We start from the raw sequence: 18,741 nt of genomic DNA, 5'->3' as shown, positions 1-18,741 counted from the left end.
CAATGCATCCATCAGTACAGAAACAAAGGTAGGGCGCAACGCCGCATCCTGCGTTTATCAAAAGTCAGTTTTTAAGTATCCCAAAATACTTTCACTCCCATACATAAGAGCTCAAGTGTTTCATAAAGCACGGCAAACGTATAAGACTGGCGCTGAAGTCATCCCTTAAACTAAAAAAATTGCTGACAAGAAAACATGTCATTTGAATTGTTTTATTTAAGTATTTAAAAACAAGCAGTAAAAAATAACATTAAAAAAAAATCAGCATACATTAACAGAACCTAATCAGAAAAAAATGACGGAGGGCAGCCAAACACACAAAACATACATGCTCACACAAACAACCTGCATACTGCAAGAGTTGCCGCCTAGAACGGCAAACTTTCACACATTTCTGTTCAGTAGCACACACTTTTTACAAACACACATGACCCCCTTGTTGAAAATAATAATTACAAAGAAAGAATTTAAACAAAAAAAAATCATGAAAGCAGGGAGAAAATCACCTGCAACTTAAACATTGGGAATGTTTTTAAAAATGAAGTTTAAAAAAAAAGTACCAAGAACAACATCAACAAAAAATGTCCTTATTTTTTTTCAAACAAAGATTCTGAATATACTCAAATACTGCTAGATTGTTTTTAACCCTCAGAAATTGATGGGAAAAAACTAATGAAATGTGAGTCAGTGTTGAGATGCTGTTGTGCTAGCTTGCAAGCAAAGATGCTTAGTTCACATTTTTTTAAAAGTCAGATGTATGACAAGGTGTGACTGACGTGAAGGGACAAAGTAAAACGTAACCAAAAAAGTTTAGTGCTTATTCAATACATGGGCAAAACGTGTACCCTTTTCCCTTTCTTACATTTAACTTTCTAAAACAAACAAGAAGGTTGGTAAAAAATGTTTGTGTGGATGAGTAAGCCATGGTCTTATATTTTTGAAGCCAAAAGGAAATCTCTTGATGGGGAGGGGGGCAAAAAAAAGTCCATAGAGCTGCTGCAACAGTCCAAGCCACTTGGTTATTAAGCCTGAAACAAAAATCACAGAAATAATTTCATTAGTCTTCCTCAACAAAATCACTAAGCGTTATCCGTGTTTGTTGACTGCCAGTACACTTCAGTCATCTTATATTTTATGAGATTTATACTTGACAACACCAGATGTTTGTTGTCCAAGAAAGGTAAAAAAGAGTCTGTGTTTAATATCATGTATTCTAAGCAAGTACATGTTTTACTCAGTTACAAGAAGATTAGTCTTAAACAGAGTGCATACTTGTTGTCCCTGCTGTGGACCAGCAGCCTGTCCGGGTGCCTGCCCTCCTTGTCCATAATAGGCAGCCTGCTGTCTGTAGTACTCAGCCCAGGCTGCACTATAGTCCTGCTGGCCTCCAGCAGCACCTCCTCCTGCTGCTTGTGTGGCAGCTGCTGCACCTGGAGCTGCTGCTGCGCCCCCAGCTGGCTGGGCTAGTAAAAAAAAAAAACAAAAGAGACAATTATATCAATGTTTCAGTTTAAGAATAATGTTGGCATCAGTAAAACTAATGAAAAAAATGTGCATAATAATAATAAACATAAAACAGGCAACACCCAACCCTGTGGTTTAGGGTCCCTATTTAGTCCACTTACACATGCCCATCTTCTTATAGTACTCCTCCCAAGCTTTAGTGTAATCAGGCTGCCCCCCAGAGGCCTGTGCAGCCTGGCTCTGTTCCCCTGGTGCTGCTGCACCAGGAGCTCCCGGATTCTGAGCTGGCATGCCGCCTCCTGGCTGTTGGCCGTAATACTGTGCATAATAGGCGGCCCATGCTGCGTTGGGGTCTTGCGCTGCCTTTGCTGATATGGGAGACAGAGATGGAATAGTTCAAGGTATGAAGCTTTTATAAGATCTTAAATAATCAAAAACAGCCTTGCTAGGTTTAAAAAAAGGACATCAGAGGTAAGCACAGTTTATTATGCTTACAAGGGTCATGTGGAGCTGGGGCTTGCCACTGCTGATAAGTATTTCCCCAACCCTGAGGACAGAACTGGGGACCACCAGGTGCCGCACCACTGCAAAGAAAGAGAAATCATTTGAACACACATTTAAGCTGCTTCCTTTGAGAAAAAAAAAACAAACTTCCTGCACAGAAGCTTTGTTTATGGAGTGAACTTACTGAGGAGCACCACCAGCAGGCCCTGCGTTATAAGGATTGGGGTTGTAAGGACCACCCATGGGACCACCAGGCCCACCTGGGCCTCCTGGACCAGGACCTCCACCAACAGGACAAAGCGGAGCCTGACACAACAGGAGGAAATTTAAACCAACAAGCAGTAGAGGGTATATGTTACAATTTGGCTGATGTGTTCGCTGTATTACTTTTCTGTCTCCTTTATAAACACACCTCAATCTTCTCCTCTATGAGCTGCTTTGCATGGTCGATCTGTTGTGGGGACCCGCGAATGGTAAACAGTTTAAAGTTTGGGTCTCCATTTGGTGGCGGCTGACGAGATATTTCCACAAATGCACCGGTCTGTTGGTTAATAGACTTGACGTTCTCTCCTCCTCTACCAATGACAAGACCACATTTATGAGCTGGGATGGAAAAGGTCATTTCTCCACCAGGAGGACCCCAGTTTCCTTGGTCTCTACCCCGACCTCGCCCTCCAGGTGGCATCCCTCCACCAGAGCCTGGAGGACCCTGTTGAGAAAAAACAATAGGGATTAGATTCAAGGCAATAATCAAAACCAACATAAACCATAAACCTAACCTCACACTCTGAACTTACCCCCTGCCCGCCTTCCTCTCGGGCACGGATGCTCTGTAATAGGTCAGTAATGATGGACGCTGCATGCTGACACTGGTCGGGTGGACCCATAATGTGAGCTATCTTATCCGGACCTGTACCATCATCTGTTAAGCGTGAGAAAAACTCAGGACGTTAGTCGGTACTGTCACAGAACATTTCACCAAAGTCTTATGGTCTTGTATTTCTGTAGACTGATAATGATCAGCATTTTTTACCAGGTCCAGGCAAAATACTTTGAATACGCTGGGCAATCTTTTAAATAAAGTGAGTAAAATATAAATTAAAAAATGTAGATAGACACTTCAACGTGTTTAAACCTCTGAAGAGGTTTGGTCTGAACTTATTCTGTTATAAATCAAAAGCAATATGTTTTCTTCATTTGATGTTGTTCTTTCATCACTGCACGTTTGCTACTTGGCAGGCCAATTAAGCATGGTGCTGTTAAAATCGTCAACAGCTCACCTGGTTTAAATTGTATCTTTACTCCAGCATCACTCTGGATTTTTTTGATCATCTCCCCACTTCGACCAATAACAACTCCCACAGAGTGACGGGGCACAGCTATCTGTAAAATAAACCACAGTTTGTGAGAACTCTATATCAAGTTGGAATCTTATTGCCAGTTACAGTCACATTCAACATACATAATTTTAGCAAGTAAAAATAAATAAACAACAACTACTTACATCGATACCACCACCTCCACCCATCCTTGAACCGTATTCATTCCTGTCGCCAAATCCTGCATGATCCCTTTCTCGTAGGATCTCATTAACCATTTCTTTTGCTTGCTAAAAGAAAAAGGGGAAATAATTGAGTAAATAAATGGGTTAACTTTCAAAATACATTTAGTGAAACTATCTTTGCGGAGCTGAAGGGGTACCTGCACTTTGTAAGGGTCTCCAATGATACGCAGAGGTTTGTCGATGTTAGGGGGCTGGGATCCATCCTGAATAAGAATCATTTTCACTCCAGCTCGCTCCTAGGGTTTTGCAGAATGGACAGATAAGAAATTAATAACACACACTGAAAAATTAACACAACATGAGCACATTATCAGATGTAAGTCTGTTGCCATGCTACTAAGTTGTTATTACCGAGTTGGTCAGGGTTTTTCTGTACAAAAATTCTGAAATCTAAAGCTGCAAAGTTTGGAGAGACAGGTGGCTGTCCACAATGAGTGTGGGTCTGCTCAAGGTTTTTGGCCTGTTGTAAAAGAAAGTGTGTCTTTGTCACTCAGCGTTCCAGGATCATCAAGTCCAGGATCTTGATCTATCTTGATGTTTGGTCTTTGTTAGTAAAATGACAGAACAAAGTCGAGAGCTTCTTTTTATAAAGTGCCCCAAGAAAACATTTGTTGTGAATCAGTGGTATATAAATAAAGACTGCTTGAATAATAATACCAGCTCTTGAAACCACTTCAAACTTTTTACATCACATAGGTTCTTTCGGTTTGGTACACCAAAAAACCTGTTTAGGCAATAGGTCAACACTGAAGAGTTCCTGCACTTTTAGTTTGCACACAGGTAGCCTTTGAGCACATTACACATGCCTTTGTTTACAAAAACCAAAAACAGCATTACTGACTTTTCTAAGTGCTGTTACATGAAAGGCTAAACAATTTAACAATTTTTTGAATTGTGATTCAAACTGATTATTTTCTACTCTCAGGCAGCACCATGTATGTAGAAGTAAGCATATCTTTTCTCTTTTTTAATTGGAATCTCAATCTTGATAAACTGAGGGTGAGGTTACAAGAATGTGCCAGTGACAGAGGCTGTTACTACAGAAACTTAAGTTTTATTTACACATGCACAGCAATGCTGATCTGATCTCATCATGCAACTGATGTTTCACCTTGTTAAGCTGCTTTGTTGAAAACCAAACAGCTCCTTATGCCTCTTCATTCAAAATGTGCTTTTACAGACTTACATTGTCATATGGTCTTAAGGTCACACGAAACAGAATTCCTGACTCTTACCTGAAGTTGTTTGATGGTCTCGCCCCCTTTTCCTATGATGAGGCCAGCCTTTCCCGCAGGAATAATCATCTCCTGCATGGTACCTGACTGCCCATTGCTTGTCTCGTGACCCCTGGACACTATGTCATCTATAAGGGCCTTGGCTCTCCTGAAATCAAAGTCAAATCAATAGATGGTGAAAAAGCAATTAAGGAATACAAAATTAGCTTGAAAACATGCCCCTATCTTTTTTGGGTTAGAGCAGATAGACCAAGAACCTCCAACAGCACCCAAAGTTTATAATTCTAAGATGCAGAAGACCTTTTAAAGCACAACAAAGCGTCAACGAATTAATTAAAGGAACTCAGGGGAAACGGGTAGCAAATGCTCTTTTAAAGACATAACAATGATTGTTGCATTGTAGCCTTTGACGATTCCTAACCTAGCTCTAACAAAGTTTAATAAAATTGTTAATTAATATTTCTTCAAGTTGAAAAGCATCTTGAATTTTTTTGTGAGTTTCTCCCTCAGATGAACCTCTCAGGCAGTTAAATACTACCATAGTGGTGGATGTTTTTTATATTACCATTGGGCCATAATTTAGTTGAGTTTTGCAATGCCAGTGGAAAACAGTTTAGGCTTATAAGAAAGCCTAGAGACCCAACGGCTGAAAAGAAGTTGCATAGTTTAAATATTACAGTTGAACAATCAAAAAGTAGGAGCCAGGTTTTAATATACAACCTCAGACCCTAAAACAAAAACTCAGCTTTATTAAACAGTGCAACAACTGCTTAGGTCAGTTATCACTCCCTGGAGAGAATCACCTTTGACCAGAGCTGCTACTTCCTCCCTTAGACTTTTATGAACAAAGTTTCACCTGAAAGCAAGGAAGAGCCAACTGGTTTGATGGCACTGTGAATTGAAAATCAGGTTGTTTTGGGAACACAAACTTACTGTACAGCATCTGGTGCTCCTGTTAGAGAAACACTTCTTTCTGGAAGACCGGCACTGTCTGTGAATCAATATAAAAACTTGTGTTATTTCAAGATCTCCTGGAGCATTGATACTTCACTGACATGACACAGAAGTATGCATTTATCTCACCATGTGCAATCTGGACCTTACAGCCAGACTCCTGTTGGATTTTGTTAATTTGTTCACCTCCTCGGCCAATGACTTAAGAAAGGAAAAAAATAAGAACACTCAGTGTTTTACTATATTCAAGGAGGCAACATGGGCAACGTGTTAACAGACTGGTAAATATAGCTACTTACTCAGGCCGACCATGCCATCAGGCACCCGGTACTCTTCTGTCATTGTGGAGGGCCTAGCACTGCAGACCGAGAAAAACAATGACGTATGAGTTTTGTTGGGTATTAACACAGACATTGCATGCATTTGCATAAAATAAACCAAAAGAACAGCAAAAAATAGCTTCACACCTCTGTTGGGACAACGTAGCAAGCTGAGCTCCAATAGCTGTAGGAGAGGGAAAGAGTGGTCAGAGGTTTTCAAACAGAGCAGAGCAAGTGTGAGAGTATGAAAAGATCAATGTGCATATTCAACGTACACAATGCAGAATCTATTTCGCTCTGTGATGCTACCTTCTTAGCATCAGGTTCATCTAAAGAATACAAGAGAAAAGAGTCTTAGAATAAGGGTTATCACATGCAGTCAAAGTGAAAGTGTGTGCTGCTGATTTTAAACCTGCTTCTTCCAAGGACCGCTTCTGTGCAGAAAAGGGATAGCTCTCAGCTCCTCCGTTGTTGCTCACTGAGGGGACACCGTCTCCGCCAATTTTAGCTGCAATCTTGAGGAAAGATACACAGTGGTTGATTTTTGCAGCTAACATAGAAATGGAGGTTAATTTATTGGGGTGCAAGTTTTAGTAGATTTTTTATACGACTCAAAACAATCACTTTTTAATGAGTGATCATCCTAATATTAGTCTGACAGGGGGTATAAAAGTTACTTATGGGTATGAATGCTTATATAATATTCAGGAGGTCAGTAGACCTAAAAATGACAAATGTAGACAACGTTTGAGGCATAAAGTTAGAAACCATGTATCTTGTGATAAAATTTATTTACAATGTTTCGAGTAAAGCTACTTCAAAACAAGATGAGATACAAATTGCTGAAAGACTGACGCACGATTGATCAAGAAATACACGTAGTTTTGCATGATGACAGAAAATTAAAAGGAAATGTCCCTCAGTAAACGTTGCATGATTTTAAGCTCCAATTGTGTTATCTGTGTAAATACAATCATTTTACATGCTCTGTTCAGGAATTGCTGCCCAAACTGCCGCTAAACGTGGCCTTTATACTTAGGCGAGGGAACAAATCTGTAAACTTCAATCACTTGTCATTTCCATTGAATACATTTCTGATCTAAACTTGAGTCTATGTAATTTTGGTTCACGTTGATCCACGGCTAACGGGACGGTCAGTTGACCTTACATCGTGATGTTCATAATGCCACGACCATGCTGCTCATTGTTTGGCTTTACAACATCAGAGTTTCACATATGAAGAATGGTGACCGTTAACTAAAGTGACGTTAACTCGGTGAACATAGCTGGTTTGGCGTGTCCATTTAACTTTGCCCTCAGATCCCTATAGCGACAAAATGGTTAGTTTTACCTTCACAAAGATGGTGACCTACAATGTCCCAGCGGCTCAATCCACCGTTCAAACATGTTCAGATTAACAGCTGGCTGCGTGTTACACAAACCAAAGGCAATGCGGTTAGCTGGCTAACTACAGCTAACGCTAACGTCATGAAGCTAGCTGCGCTACCCGACCAGCTAACTAGCTCACCGACTGTCTCTTCGTTGAGCCAAGCTTTACATTTACCTGTCTGGCTCGTTGTACAGCATCAGCAAAGGCATCTTTTTTCATCCCAGCGCCGACTCCATTTGTCGGCAGAGCGCCGTAATCAGACATGCTGCTAACAAGGGGGCAAATAGACAAGGGGGCAGGCTAAAAGGCTTTAGCCGGGTGAGCTGCGCAGAAGCGGGAAGGCTAAACAAGAGCGTACGTGGGACACCAATGTGAGGGAGGCTGCGTACCACGCCGGCAAACTTCGCTACTCAAAATAACCAATCAAAGACCCATCAGTGCCCGGGTCTTCTGCACTTCTTCTTCTTTATACCATTATATCTCAGCGCTAGCCCTCTTAAGGCAAATAGACCGCCGCCTTCTGGGCTGGAGAGGCGCTTACTGTGTGTGGTTCACACGCTGACTACCAGTCTGTTTGACAGAGATCACTAGATTGACTCATGAAGCTCACTTAATGTATATTTAAATTCAATTTGGAATCAATCGAATTATGCTGTACTTTTTAGTTAAATCATTATCGGTAATGTTACAGACATTTTTAAACCAAATTCTTATCAAGTCTTACAAGTTTTTGAAAACAGAAAAGGCAAATTTAAAACGGAGTCCAAACAATAACACCATGGTAAATAGGTGATATTAGTGTTATTTACATAGCTAACTCAACTACTGGTTCATCAATACAAAGCCTCTCCTCTTGAAGAAGCTCTAGGCCTGCCTGTGTATGGCATCATAGAAAGAACATACCCTGAAAAACACATCATTGTACTCAGCTGGCTCCTCCAAATTGTTGACTGAATGTAAATGTGACTGAGGCTGAAAGAATCTGTGTCAGAACAAAGTGTTTTGAAAAATACCAGTGTCCATTCCAGCTTCCAGTGTATGCAGACTAATGATATTTTAATCACGCCCATAGCAAGGGGGAGACTGACTGGGGTTCTGATATAAACTGTTGGCTGCACAGACCCACAAATATGTAGACATCAAGTTGTTTAGGTCACACCTAGGTCTTTAACTGCTGTTTGGAAAAACTCTCCACTTTTTCTTCTAAAGTTTTGTAACATTTTATGCCCAATTTAGTGGTGGCATCCGTTGTAATGGACATGAAAAATATCAATTTAAAAAAACAGTTTGCCAAAAAACAATAAATTCCACTTTGTTTCTATGTTAGAGAGGAATTAAAATCAGTTGGGCAAAAGAAACTGCCCACAGCAGAAAAATGCAAGTCTGAAGGGGCTGAAGGAAGGAAAGAGCCGTCCATTTGTTCTAATACTCAATACATTTGTCACTAAATGGATTCAGTGTTATGTATCACTGCAATGACTCTGATCCATCTTCCCTTTCACAGGGGCTCCTAAATTACTGTCCCCTTGTTGTAAAGTTTTTTTTTTTACTGGCTGCCAACATCATTTTAATCAGGTATTTATCAGTAGCATTAACTGTGGATGGAATGTTGCCTTGATATCATGAGGGATTCTTATGTAAAACCTATCATCAAATTACCATGGTGATTATTAATGTCCTGTACGGCTTGATAAAGGGACAGTTCCAAAAATGTGTTAATGCCCTTAGGTGACCAAATTCTCTATCACTGTCCTGATCTTGGCTGACCACTCCTGAGCTTGTTTAAGTTGATAAAAAATGATGAAAAATCTAATTATATTTTTTACATGGGATTAACCTCCAAAGCTGAAGTGTTTGGTTGTGTTGTGTAAATGTTTAGCCAGTTGCAAACAGGTTTTTAAGCTTTTTTTTTTTTCAATTGAACAAAAAATACACTCACACTAGTATCGATAAGGTTGTAATATTAGAAAGAGACAGCAGGTTTTTAAAGCATTGTTCTATCATGGAAAAAGGTTGGTACACAAAGTTGAAGTTAGTGGTTTTCTGAACTCTGCTCTATAAAAGATAAAGCACACTTACAGGGGTAGAGGAGTTACTCTTCAATAATAAGAGAAGCTAGAATTGATGGTCCTCTGAGATACCTATGCTGTTATAATAATAATAATAATAATAATAATAATAATAATAATAATAACAATAATAATAATAATTATTATTATTATTATCATATAACAATAATAATAGTAATTTCATTATTCTTTATGCAAAACTTAAAATTTATTTACTTAAAACTATTTTCTTTTTGTAGGAGTACACTTGTGTGAATGCAAGATGTGTTTATTATTTTATGTGCCATATTAATGTATTTGTGATTTGTTTGTATGTTTAATGTGTATAAAATCATTTGTTTGAAGTTATTGTTAACATCAATTAAAAAAAAATGTGGGGAAATGGAAAAAAACAAGTTAAGTATTTGCTTAACTGAGCAGTAAACTTAGATTTCTGTAACACAAAGAGTTGAGTTTATTTATAACAAAATGATCTGGATATTGTTGCAAATTGTGTATGACAGAAAGAGCATTTGTTTGAAAACCATGAATTAAACTGAGCTGTCCTTCTTGATGTGGTATGATTATATATCGCATCCAGACCAGCTCAGTGAACCCACATTGAGTCAGTGAATAAAAAATTACTGCAATGAAATAATCCACTAAAACTGTTGAGTTATAACCTACGGACAAACATTACAGGGGGGAAAAATAAATGGAATCCCAAAAGCAGCCTTGTTCAAGGACTTCTTGGCACATGTTAATTATGATACTGACACATCAAAATGTTCATTGGCATTAAAACAATTTCAAATTTGAGAATAAAGTCTGTATATTTTATGCATACAGTTTTTGAAATACCATGTGGCAATGGACCCTGTAGTGTGTATCAAACAAAAGAAAAATGTCACAAACGTCTTTGTATGAAAACACTCATAAAACAAAATTATCCAGTTTAAGGTCGGGTTATCATAAATACACTTCCTCGATGTGCTGTTATGGCTGTTGCCAGAGATATAAAGTCCTTTGGTATACTTTGTTGGATATTAATCTTGGAAAAAAAGTACAGTGACCATGTCCCTTACCCTTTTAACTATACACAGTTAAAGTCATCTATAAAAGTATAACTTCTGTACTTCTGTAACATCTCATTAAGACATGTCAAATTAAGTCCCATCTGTAACTCCACCTCAGTGCAGAAACTCCCAGTTCCTCCTCTTTCACAGAGAAGAATATTTAATCCAGTCCTCTGATCCATCCTCTTTCTTCTTTAAATACCACCTGGAAGTAAAAATATTGCTGTAGGAATGTAACAAACAGCTTCCAAATTAAACTAAACCTCTTACCTGTTTTTGCTCAAGCAAGTTCATGCAGGTATCCATCTGTCCAAGTCAAAGGGCACTAGCTGATGAGTTCTCACACAAACACTGACATGCTTGACAATGAAACAGATCTCACATGAAACTCATCACAGCTGCTGCCAGTGCAGGTGAGGGAAACGCACATACACAAAACATGTTTTAATGACCTGTTGACGGTTTGCCTTCTTCTATGGCACATTTTCAATTTTGTTATTATCGCCCTGAAAACACTGATGAATCCACACGTTAATCTTCAGTCAAGACCTCAAAAATCGTCTCCTCATGCCGTGCAAACAGGTGCATACGTGCATCAAGTTGAAAGCCAGCACAAACTTTTCAACCTTTTTCTACCCGTTCCCTTTCCCTCCCCGCCTACCCTCAATGTCCACTCCTAGTGTTATCCGCGTGTACTCGTAGACAACATAGGACACGCTAACAGCTGGGATGACTTTAAGCAGATTGGGGGATATTCCTCGATAAAGTCCAGCCACACCCTCCTTGGATATGATGTTGTGAACCAAGGCCAGCATGGAGGGTTTGGGGGCTCCCTTCACTGTGGCTGAGGAGAGAAGAGAGTGAGGCTCAGACAGCTGGCTACTCCATGTACATGCTTTATGTTTGATGAAACTGAATTTGCATTACTGACACTATTTTAAAATATAAACAATGAAAAAGACAGAAACATAAGGTCTTGGTTTACTGATTGATTTTTTTTCAATCTTTCAATCAGATCTTTACTAATTGGTTCCTCAAAATAACGATTAGAAAAAAGACCAAAGACCAACAAATTAGACAAATGTCATACTGACCAAGCGCTTGCATTCGAGTGCGGATCAGAGCCAATGGGTAGCTTGCCAGCTGTCCACAGGTGCTGGACACTGCACCGCAGCCGACCAGTACAGAGACCCCTGGGTCTGCTAAACCCCTGTGCCTGTTCAGCCATGAAAACTTCAGAGTCTGTAAGTTCAGAGTGAGAAACAGTCAAAACCAAAAAGGGTCGCTGTAGAAGCTGTTTGCTTTCATATCTTGCTGACCTCATAGACAGCCAGGTCAATGCCAGCGTACGGGACAATGCTCAGCAGGTTGGGTACGTAGCCCTTGTAGAAGGCTGTCACTCCTTCTCTCTGGAGAATCTGTTTGGCACAGTCTGCTATTCCTGAATACTGCCCTGTTTTTCTCAGAGTGAGACGGGTCTTGAGCACCTGTTGGAGAAAGAAAGCAAAGTACTGGTAAAAAGAGTCAAGTGAAGTACAGAAAGGAAAAGACATCTGCCATTTTATTTGTCTCGATGTGTGTTTTACATAAACATTACCTCCAATGGGTAAATGGCTGTCTGAGCTATAGCTCCAGCCAAAGAGCCAGCAACAAATCTCTCATGAACTCTCAGAGTTCTGCTTTCATTGCTGCCGCGCATCACAGTTTTGATCTGAAAAAGAATGATTGAGCTGGAGTCACAGACAATCAGGTTCAAGGAAACAAAGTCGTTAATTTTAGGTATATAGTTGTTTAAGTGCCAGTCAGTTCATCTGGGCACTTGATGCCTTTGCTGAGAAACAGGATAGTAAATACAGAAGGAAACTGGGAAGAGAGAGGGGGTTATGCATATAGTAGAGGGCCCACTTTAAGGACCACAGCCTCTTCATTTGGGACATGAGATTTAAATGGAAACCTGCAAAATTAGACTTGTTGGCCTTATTTGATTAATGTTGATATGATTGAGAATAATGCTCATGCTGTCCAAAAATCAAAAAAGATTTTTTTTTTAGGTAGATACCATTGTCTTAGCTCCATTTTTGCCTCCTCACATCTCTGGTTGTTCTCATTTTGATCCACAATGAGACTATCTTCTTCATTATTGTCCACTTTACTGACTAACTAACTAGTAACTTGTGTTACTGAAAAAGGCCCATCAGACAGCAGTCTGCAGGAGAAGTTTAGGGGAGACTGATGCAGCAGCCACAGCAAACTTTTCAAAATGGAGGAATCGTCTGGCATTTTTTGGTACAGTATTCACAATATAATCATTCAGACAAATAGGGCTGCAAGCAACGATTATTTTTAAAGTCGACTAATCTATCAATTATTTTTTCGATTAGTCGATTAATCACGGTTATTTTGTGTTTCAACCTAATTTGGCCTTTAAAATGTGCAGACCTTTAAAATTCAACCTGTGTGTTGCATTTTCACTGCATTTACCCAGAGTTAGGTTCTCACTTCTGATTGGTCAGCCCCGTGTCATGCTTGTTTGTTTGTTTATCTTTATTTCATTCATGATGACATAAAAATATAAGTACAATACAAAAAAAATAAAATCTCAAAATGAATGAAGCAGGTAACAGGGAAATGGAGTTGTTGTTCGCAGTGTTGGACAGACCGCTTATTAGTGACTTTGGGCTTGTTTTCTAATGTTTATTTGCTTATTGGGGCTTGCTTTGCTCTCTGTATGATCCCGCCTGACTCTCTCCCAGCTCTCCATGACAACGCGTTTAGTTTTGTTTCTCTGCATGCGCTATTTCGCTCATGTGCAGTCCGCCCCTCCTCCTCCCCGCTGAGTGTTACCGGTGCAGTGTGAGCTTGAGAGTGAGAGCTCCTACAAATAAATGTCCTCTCTTTTCAAAAGTTAGGGGAGTTTTGACGCTAGTTTGAGACTCAGATCCTGAAAAACTGTCTGTAACAGAGAGTGAAGGAGACTCTCTAAACCACATTATCAGACGCTAAAATCCGGAACAGCTGTCAGGCTGTCCAAGCCGAAGATGCAGAGCCTCCATCAGCGCACAGCGCTCTCTGGAAGTGGAGATTTTTCCTCATCAATATTCCTCACGTATGAACTTAGTGATCTTTTCCCATAAAAGTATCCAATAAAACAGCACCTCATGCTGTGAACTGAATTTACGAATGAGTATTACCCCCTGGTATTTGATTTCAACATGTGACAACGACAATAAAAAACAATAATACGATGCGTCGACTATTAAAATTTGCGTCTATGAATTTTCATCGTCCACTAGTCAATTATGTCAACTAATTGTTGCAGCCCAACAGACAAATATGGCAAACATTTTGTTAAGGTTAAAATGGTTATAGGACAGCGTGAATAAAGGGGAAGAAAGAATATTTTGAACAAGTAGAGATGTGAGTATGGCCACAAATGCAAAGAAATAAATGCAACAGAGCAAATTCTCAAGTCTACTTCACCTGCTCATAAGCTGTGAACTTGATAGCAGTTTCTGGAGCAATTTTAAGAACATTCATACCGTTGCCTCTCCACAAAGACCATGGTCCTCCCTCTTTAATCATGTTCTGAAAACCACTCAGCACATTCCCTCTGAAATCAATAGAACCATGAACCTGATGGAGCAGAGACAGATCAGCATTTGTAAAAGAAAAAAGTTTCAACACAAGTCCCGGTGCAACAACTATTTGGGAAAATGGATTTCACATTGTCACTAACTGACCTGCCGGAAGACTTTCAGACGGTCTAAGGGAGCAGTCCCAGTCCGAGATACAGATCCAGCGACAGCTCCAGCCAACAGCTGCCGCCACACATATCCAGACTTTTTCTCTTCCTCTGAAAATTCATCTGGGACCGTTAGCTGCTCACCAATATCCAACATCTACTAGACCCAGGGCAGTTTGAATCAGGACCGGGTTTGGTTACAACAAAAGAGAAGATAAAGAAAAGACAAAAACACATCTGTCAGTCAAAGGGGAAGAAAGTTTCCTCTTTAAATCCTGTTATTTCTCTGTCTGAACATATCTTAGTACTTTTTTAATCTGCTAGATTTGTCTAGACAGCATAACTCATCATATTCTACTAACTGAACCTTTAATTCAAGCATGTCATCCTATGCTGTTTTGCTCAAGTTTCTGTGTCCTCACCATTGAACGTTTCCAATAGCGTGCTACCTCCTCCATGTTAGTGATGGGGTTAAACAGGAAGTAGTCCCTCCACTCATTCCAGTCGATGGTCATGGTGCCATCTTTGTCTATACTAACAATCAAACACATAAATCATTAAAGTGAAACCAAATCATGAAGATCAAAAAATATGCTGGTGCTAACAGAGTGTTGAGGCCTTTTCTATTAGATCTACCACCCAGTGTAAGGTGTTCGCAACAACTGTCCTAAATTAACAGTACACAGTTTACCACTAAAACACTTTTTATGTTTCTGTAATGGTTGATCCCCTGGGATGTGCAAGCTCCTGAACCAGTTATATATTTAATGCTAAAATAAATTATTGTTTTTATCCATGAATTTTCAAATGTATTGTTTCACAAACATGCAGAAAAAATAAAGCACATTAGTATTTTTTGATTAACAAACTACAGTTATTCACTTGTGTTCCTGAACAGAAAAAAAAGTGTTTTGGTGGTTTTACGTTATTTCTGATGAATATCTGACTTCTCAGAGAAGTCCAGCTTCTGCTTCAAATTTTAGAATAAAAACATGAAATCAGTCTGAAAATCCACATTCCTGTTCAAAATGATGAAGCTAAGGGGGATGTCCGAAAAAGTGTCAGAATTAGGTTTAAAGTACTTCATGATGCTTAGTAGTTTTTCTAATTTTTATGACAGGTGGTGTAGTTATACATACTGTATGTTAAGCATATGTCTACACCAAGCCTGTAGTCTTTATCTGTTAGTATGAGCTGTTTTCGAAGGGTTTTTAATCTTTTTTCACTCAGATAAAGTGAAAGTGTGTGTTCTTAGTGGAGATCGTGTTTCATATCATACCAGATATCCAACACAAGCATACTGTTTACAGACCTTTTTAAAATCCTTGTAGCTTCTTTGAGGCTGATGTCCACACCAATGCTGCGTAGAGAGTGCTGGATCTCTGCTGCATCAATTTCACCTGCAAACATCCACATTAAGAGCAGCCTTATAATACTTTTATTGATCTCAAAGTGAAAAGTGTTATGTAGTAACTGTATTTGATATTCTATGGGTTGCTTGTTACCATCATTGTTCTTGTCCAGGCTTTTAAACATGAGCTTGAGCTGTTTTTCATGGGCCCGGAGATACTGTGAGAACTCTTCGAAGTCCAGTACTCCGTCCTGGTTTGTGTCCCCAACCTTCACCATCTAAAAACACAAACAGCCAGGGTAAAGGATCAACATGTGTCTATCCTTTGTGGACCAGAAAAAGACAGCTTTTTACAAGTTGAGCTTTAAACACTGATGCTACAAACACTTTGCAGATCACAGTCTGAAACCCTAATATGTTGTGATTGAGAATGACTTTTGTTATTTGGCTACAAAACGTTGCAGAAGAATTTAAGGTTATCTTCAATGTATATTTTACCTATGCAGAGATCAATCAATAAAACCTATGACTCAAACTATACCACAAAACAAAATATTGTAAATCAGTTTAAAACAATTCAGGCTACAAAACAAATCATTCTGAGGTAATGATGTGAAGACAAAGTGCTTAATTATTATTTAACTGGCACATCCAAGCTGAAAAGGCAGTGAAGGCTTGACACTGACAATGACTCGTATGCGAAAAGAGATCAAGTGTGGGCCAGAGAGAAAGGTTATCCTCTCGTCTTACAAACTCCTGCTCCTGGTACTAAAATAGACAGCGTGGTGCCCTTTACATTTGTGAACACACACACATAAAAACACTTGTCCTAACTAAAACTAAAACAGTCGATACCACGGGGAACTGTCCTCAGTGTAGCTGCAAACAACATATATATTCCAACTAAACAAGTACCATGTACACTCACACTCTTAAACACATGATCAACAGAGGGAGGGGAAAGCGGTGCCCAAGAAAGTGACAGTGAGTCTTCTTGGTGACCCACACACTCCTAACCAAAACAAACACTTGGAGGCAGAAAGTGAAAGGAGAAAGACAGAGACTGTGTGTATACAACAATATAGTTGAGCTGTTGATGTTCCTTGCTTCTGCTTCTGTGCAAACAGTGACGGTAGATCAGTGGATCGAAAAGGTGACACAAAAAGAAATATATAAGATGGATTCTCAAATGTTCAACAGAATGTAAGAAGAGATCATTGGGTGGGGAATCCCTGTTACCCCTTCTCACTCTCTAATACACAGACACGTGTCTGGCTGGACAAACCATGGTTCTGTTTTTAACAACTGCCCTGTTACTAGTTTTGGGATAAATAATGAAAAGTTTCCTGTTTTATGTTTGATATTTAAGCAAGAAAACTAAGGTTCATGGCTAAGAAGAAACTCCCTTGGTTACACAAAAGGGAACAAACAATGTACCTGAACGACAGCCATTGATGTCTGACTCATGATGACCCTGTCAGATTATCCATGGTCCCTACATTAATCACAGTTAACATTCACAAACAGGTGTGTTTGAGATACAAGAGTGCTCTCACTTTCTCCAGGGATCCCCTAGAAAGTCCTCGGCCTGCCAGCCCTGTCCGCAGCTCACTGATGTCGATGTGTCCATCTTTGTTGAGGTCCAGCTCATCAAACAGCTCAGCCCAGCGTTTCTGCCTCTCCTGGTCTGCACTGGGGGGTTCCCCGTTTTGGCAGTGGGCCCGAGGGGACCAGGTCCATTGGGGCCCCATGTCTGGTGCCAGTCTGAATCAACTGAGGGAGACAGAAGCACCAACTCATGAACCTTGGCCTGACACTAAGCAGTCCTTCTATCCCCTGAAGCCCTGAACAGGCATTCAGAAAATTCAAGGAATGTTTCAGAAAGCATGATCACAGTTCATATGTAAGTTTATAGAGTACATAAGGAATTTCTAACCACTGGAGATCAAATCCCATTTATCTAGACTGAATCTTGGATCATTTAATGGTCGTAGCTCATAAATCCCTCTGGGAGGACAGTTTGCACGTTTTTTTTCTGAGTCTGACCCCTCTTTGCGTTTTTTTCTGTAAAAAAATTATGTAATGAAAATGCAGCATGATTTTATGCTGTTTGTAGCAGTGTCTGAGTTCACCAGCGTTACAGTGTCAGGGAAGAATTATTGGTTATTAATGGATATAATTGGATCTATATCCCCAAAATCCCTGTGCAGTCAGAAGCAGAAACGAACCAGTTAGCTAACAGAACTGTTGATGGCCGCCTTTAGCTCTTGTTTTGGTGAAATATCAAAATCCTACGAGACGATTTTGAGTCTTACTGTGTTTATCTCGGGACAGACCCGCCGTCCATGGCGGGATGCAGAGGATCCGGACTCACACGAAACCAGCGGTTCCAGCGCCCAGAATAATTAATTTTGATACGTTTAACCGGCTTTAGCACCACTTCTTACAGGGCACCGTCCTTCTTACTGGACCCTGCTGCTGGAGGGATACCGTGAGTTCACAAATATTGACAGCTCCGTCTCACAGACCTCACAGTGCTCTTGTGGAGGAAGCAGGAAGCTAAGCGCGCCGTGGGCTCACTGACAGACCGTGTCAGAGATTAATCTGGGTGTGTTAACATGCTGGGACACTACACCACACACACTGGATTAACCCTGACAGTTTGGAAATTATAAGGTTTATAGCCTATAGAAAACGTTGTAGAGTCTTAAACAGGGCTGTCGCCAATGGGTTTGGAAATACTGCGCCCCCCTCGGTAAAATACCAGTCAGGGTCCTTAAAACAGGATTGCGTCAATATTAAAGCTCCTGTGGGGAACTTCCTTCAAATGCTGTTTCTGGTGCTCAGTCCCGTAGAAAGAATGATTTGTCTCTTTTTGTTAACTATGCATGCCATTATCTTTCTGTCGTAAAAGTCTTTCTTTTTTCTTTAAGATAAACCTACACTTTTCTCCATAAGGTGCTCTGTCTCTGTACTAATGTGCATCTCACTGTGAAGCTTTGGTGTAAAACAAAAACAAACAAACAAACAAACAAACAAAAAACGTGTTTACCAGAAAACGTTACAGTTCTGGAGTTGTCAAATTTTAAAAAA

General features: G+C 39.9%; 2 protein-coding genes across 3 annotated transcripts; both read right to left on the bottom strand.

Annotated features, from left to right (window-relative positions):
• Positions 1–198: 198 nt before the first annotated feature.
• On the bottom strand, positions 199–7,882 carry khsrp (KH-type splicing regulatory protein). Its single transcript, XM_074699267.1, has 18 exons — positions 7,606–7,882; positions 6,454–6,556; positions 6,317–6,370; positions 6,189–6,225; positions 6,021–6,079; positions 5,851–5,922; positions 5,701–5,758; positions 4,768–4,915; positions 3,670–3,768; positions 3,473–3,577; positions 3,249–3,351; positions 2,766–2,890; positions 2,381–2,677; positions 2,153–2,274; positions 1,960–2,048; positions 1,626–1,832; positions 1,273–1,463; positions 199–1,028 (listed from the first exon to the last, which is right to left on the bottom strand). Exons 1-18 carry the CDS (start codon positions 7,693–7,695, stop codon positions 1,023–1,025), a joined length of 1,965 nt encoding a protein of 654 aa, XP_074555368.1. The 5' UTR covers positions 7,696–7,882; the 3' UTR covers positions 199–1,022.
• A 1,882-nt stretch (positions 7,883–9,764) lies between these two features.
• slc25a23a (solute carrier family 25 member 23a) lies at positions 9,765–18,413 on the bottom strand. Of its 2 annotated transcripts, XM_074663254.1 has the most exons (12): positions 17,964–18,412; positions 17,205–17,421; positions 15,803–15,926; positions 15,610–15,697; positions 14,720–14,831; positions 14,296–14,454; positions 14,036–14,188; positions 12,153–12,266; positions 11,875–12,042; positions 11,650–11,797; positions 11,217–11,399; positions 9,765–10,760 (listed from the first exon to the last, which is right to left on the bottom strand). In XM_074663254.1, exons 2-12 carry the CDS (start codon positions 17,397–17,399, stop codon positions 10,750–10,752), a joined length of 1,455 nt encoding a protein of 484 aa, XP_074519355.1. In that variant the 5' UTR covers positions 17,400–17,421; positions 17,964–18,412; the 3' UTR covers positions 9,765–10,749. The 2 variants fall into 2 exon arrangements, with proteins under 2 accessions (XP_074519355.1, XP_074519346.1); XM_074663245.1 differs by having other exon boundaries at positions 9,766–11,399; positions 17,964–18,413.
• Between the last annotated feature and the right edge of the window lie 328 nt (positions 18,414–18,741).

The sequence above is a fragment of the Halichoeres trimaculatus genome, unplaced genomic scaffold (assembly GCF_033239565.1).
Source record: "Halichoeres trimaculatus isolate MK-OKI-2021-1 unplaced genomic scaffold, fHalTri1.1 fHalTri1_scaffold_2, whole genome shotgun sequence".
Taxonomy (NCBI): Eukaryota; Metazoa; Chordata; class Actinopteri; order Labriformes; family Labridae; genus Halichoeres; species Halichoeres trimaculatus.
The sequence above is the reverse complement of the archived record's forward strand: the minus strand, read 5'-3'. Positions and strand labels throughout refer to the sequence as shown.

Excerpts from the sequence above, each read along its gene's own strand:
- khsrp (XM_074699267.1), bottom strand. The coding sequence starts at position 7,695 with ATGTCTGATTACGGCGCTCTGCCGACAAATGGAGTCGGCGCTGGGATG. Across the intron at positions 2,678-2,765 it reads GAGAGGAAGGCGGGCAGGGG|GGTCCTCCAGGCTCTGGTGG; the intron begins GTAAGTTCAGAG and ends TTTTCTCAACAG. Across the intron at positions 2,275-2,380 it reads TCATAGAGGAGAAGATTGAG|GCTCCGCTTTGTCCTGTTGG; the intron begins GTGTGTTTATAA and ends CTGTTGTGTCAG.
- slc25a23a (XM_074663245.1), bottom strand. The coding sequence starts at position 17,399 with ATGGGGCCCCAATGGACCTGGTCCCCTCGGGCCCACTGCCAAAACGGG. Across the intron at positions 15,927-17,204 it reads CTAGGGGATCCCTGGAGAAA|ATGGTGAAGGTTGGGGACAC; the intron begins GTGAGAGCACTC and ends TTGTGTTTTTAG. Across the intron at positions 15,698-15,802 it reads CCTGGACAAGAACAATGATG|GTGAAATTGATGCAGCAGAG; the intron begins GTAACAAGCAAC and ends GGATGTTTGCAG.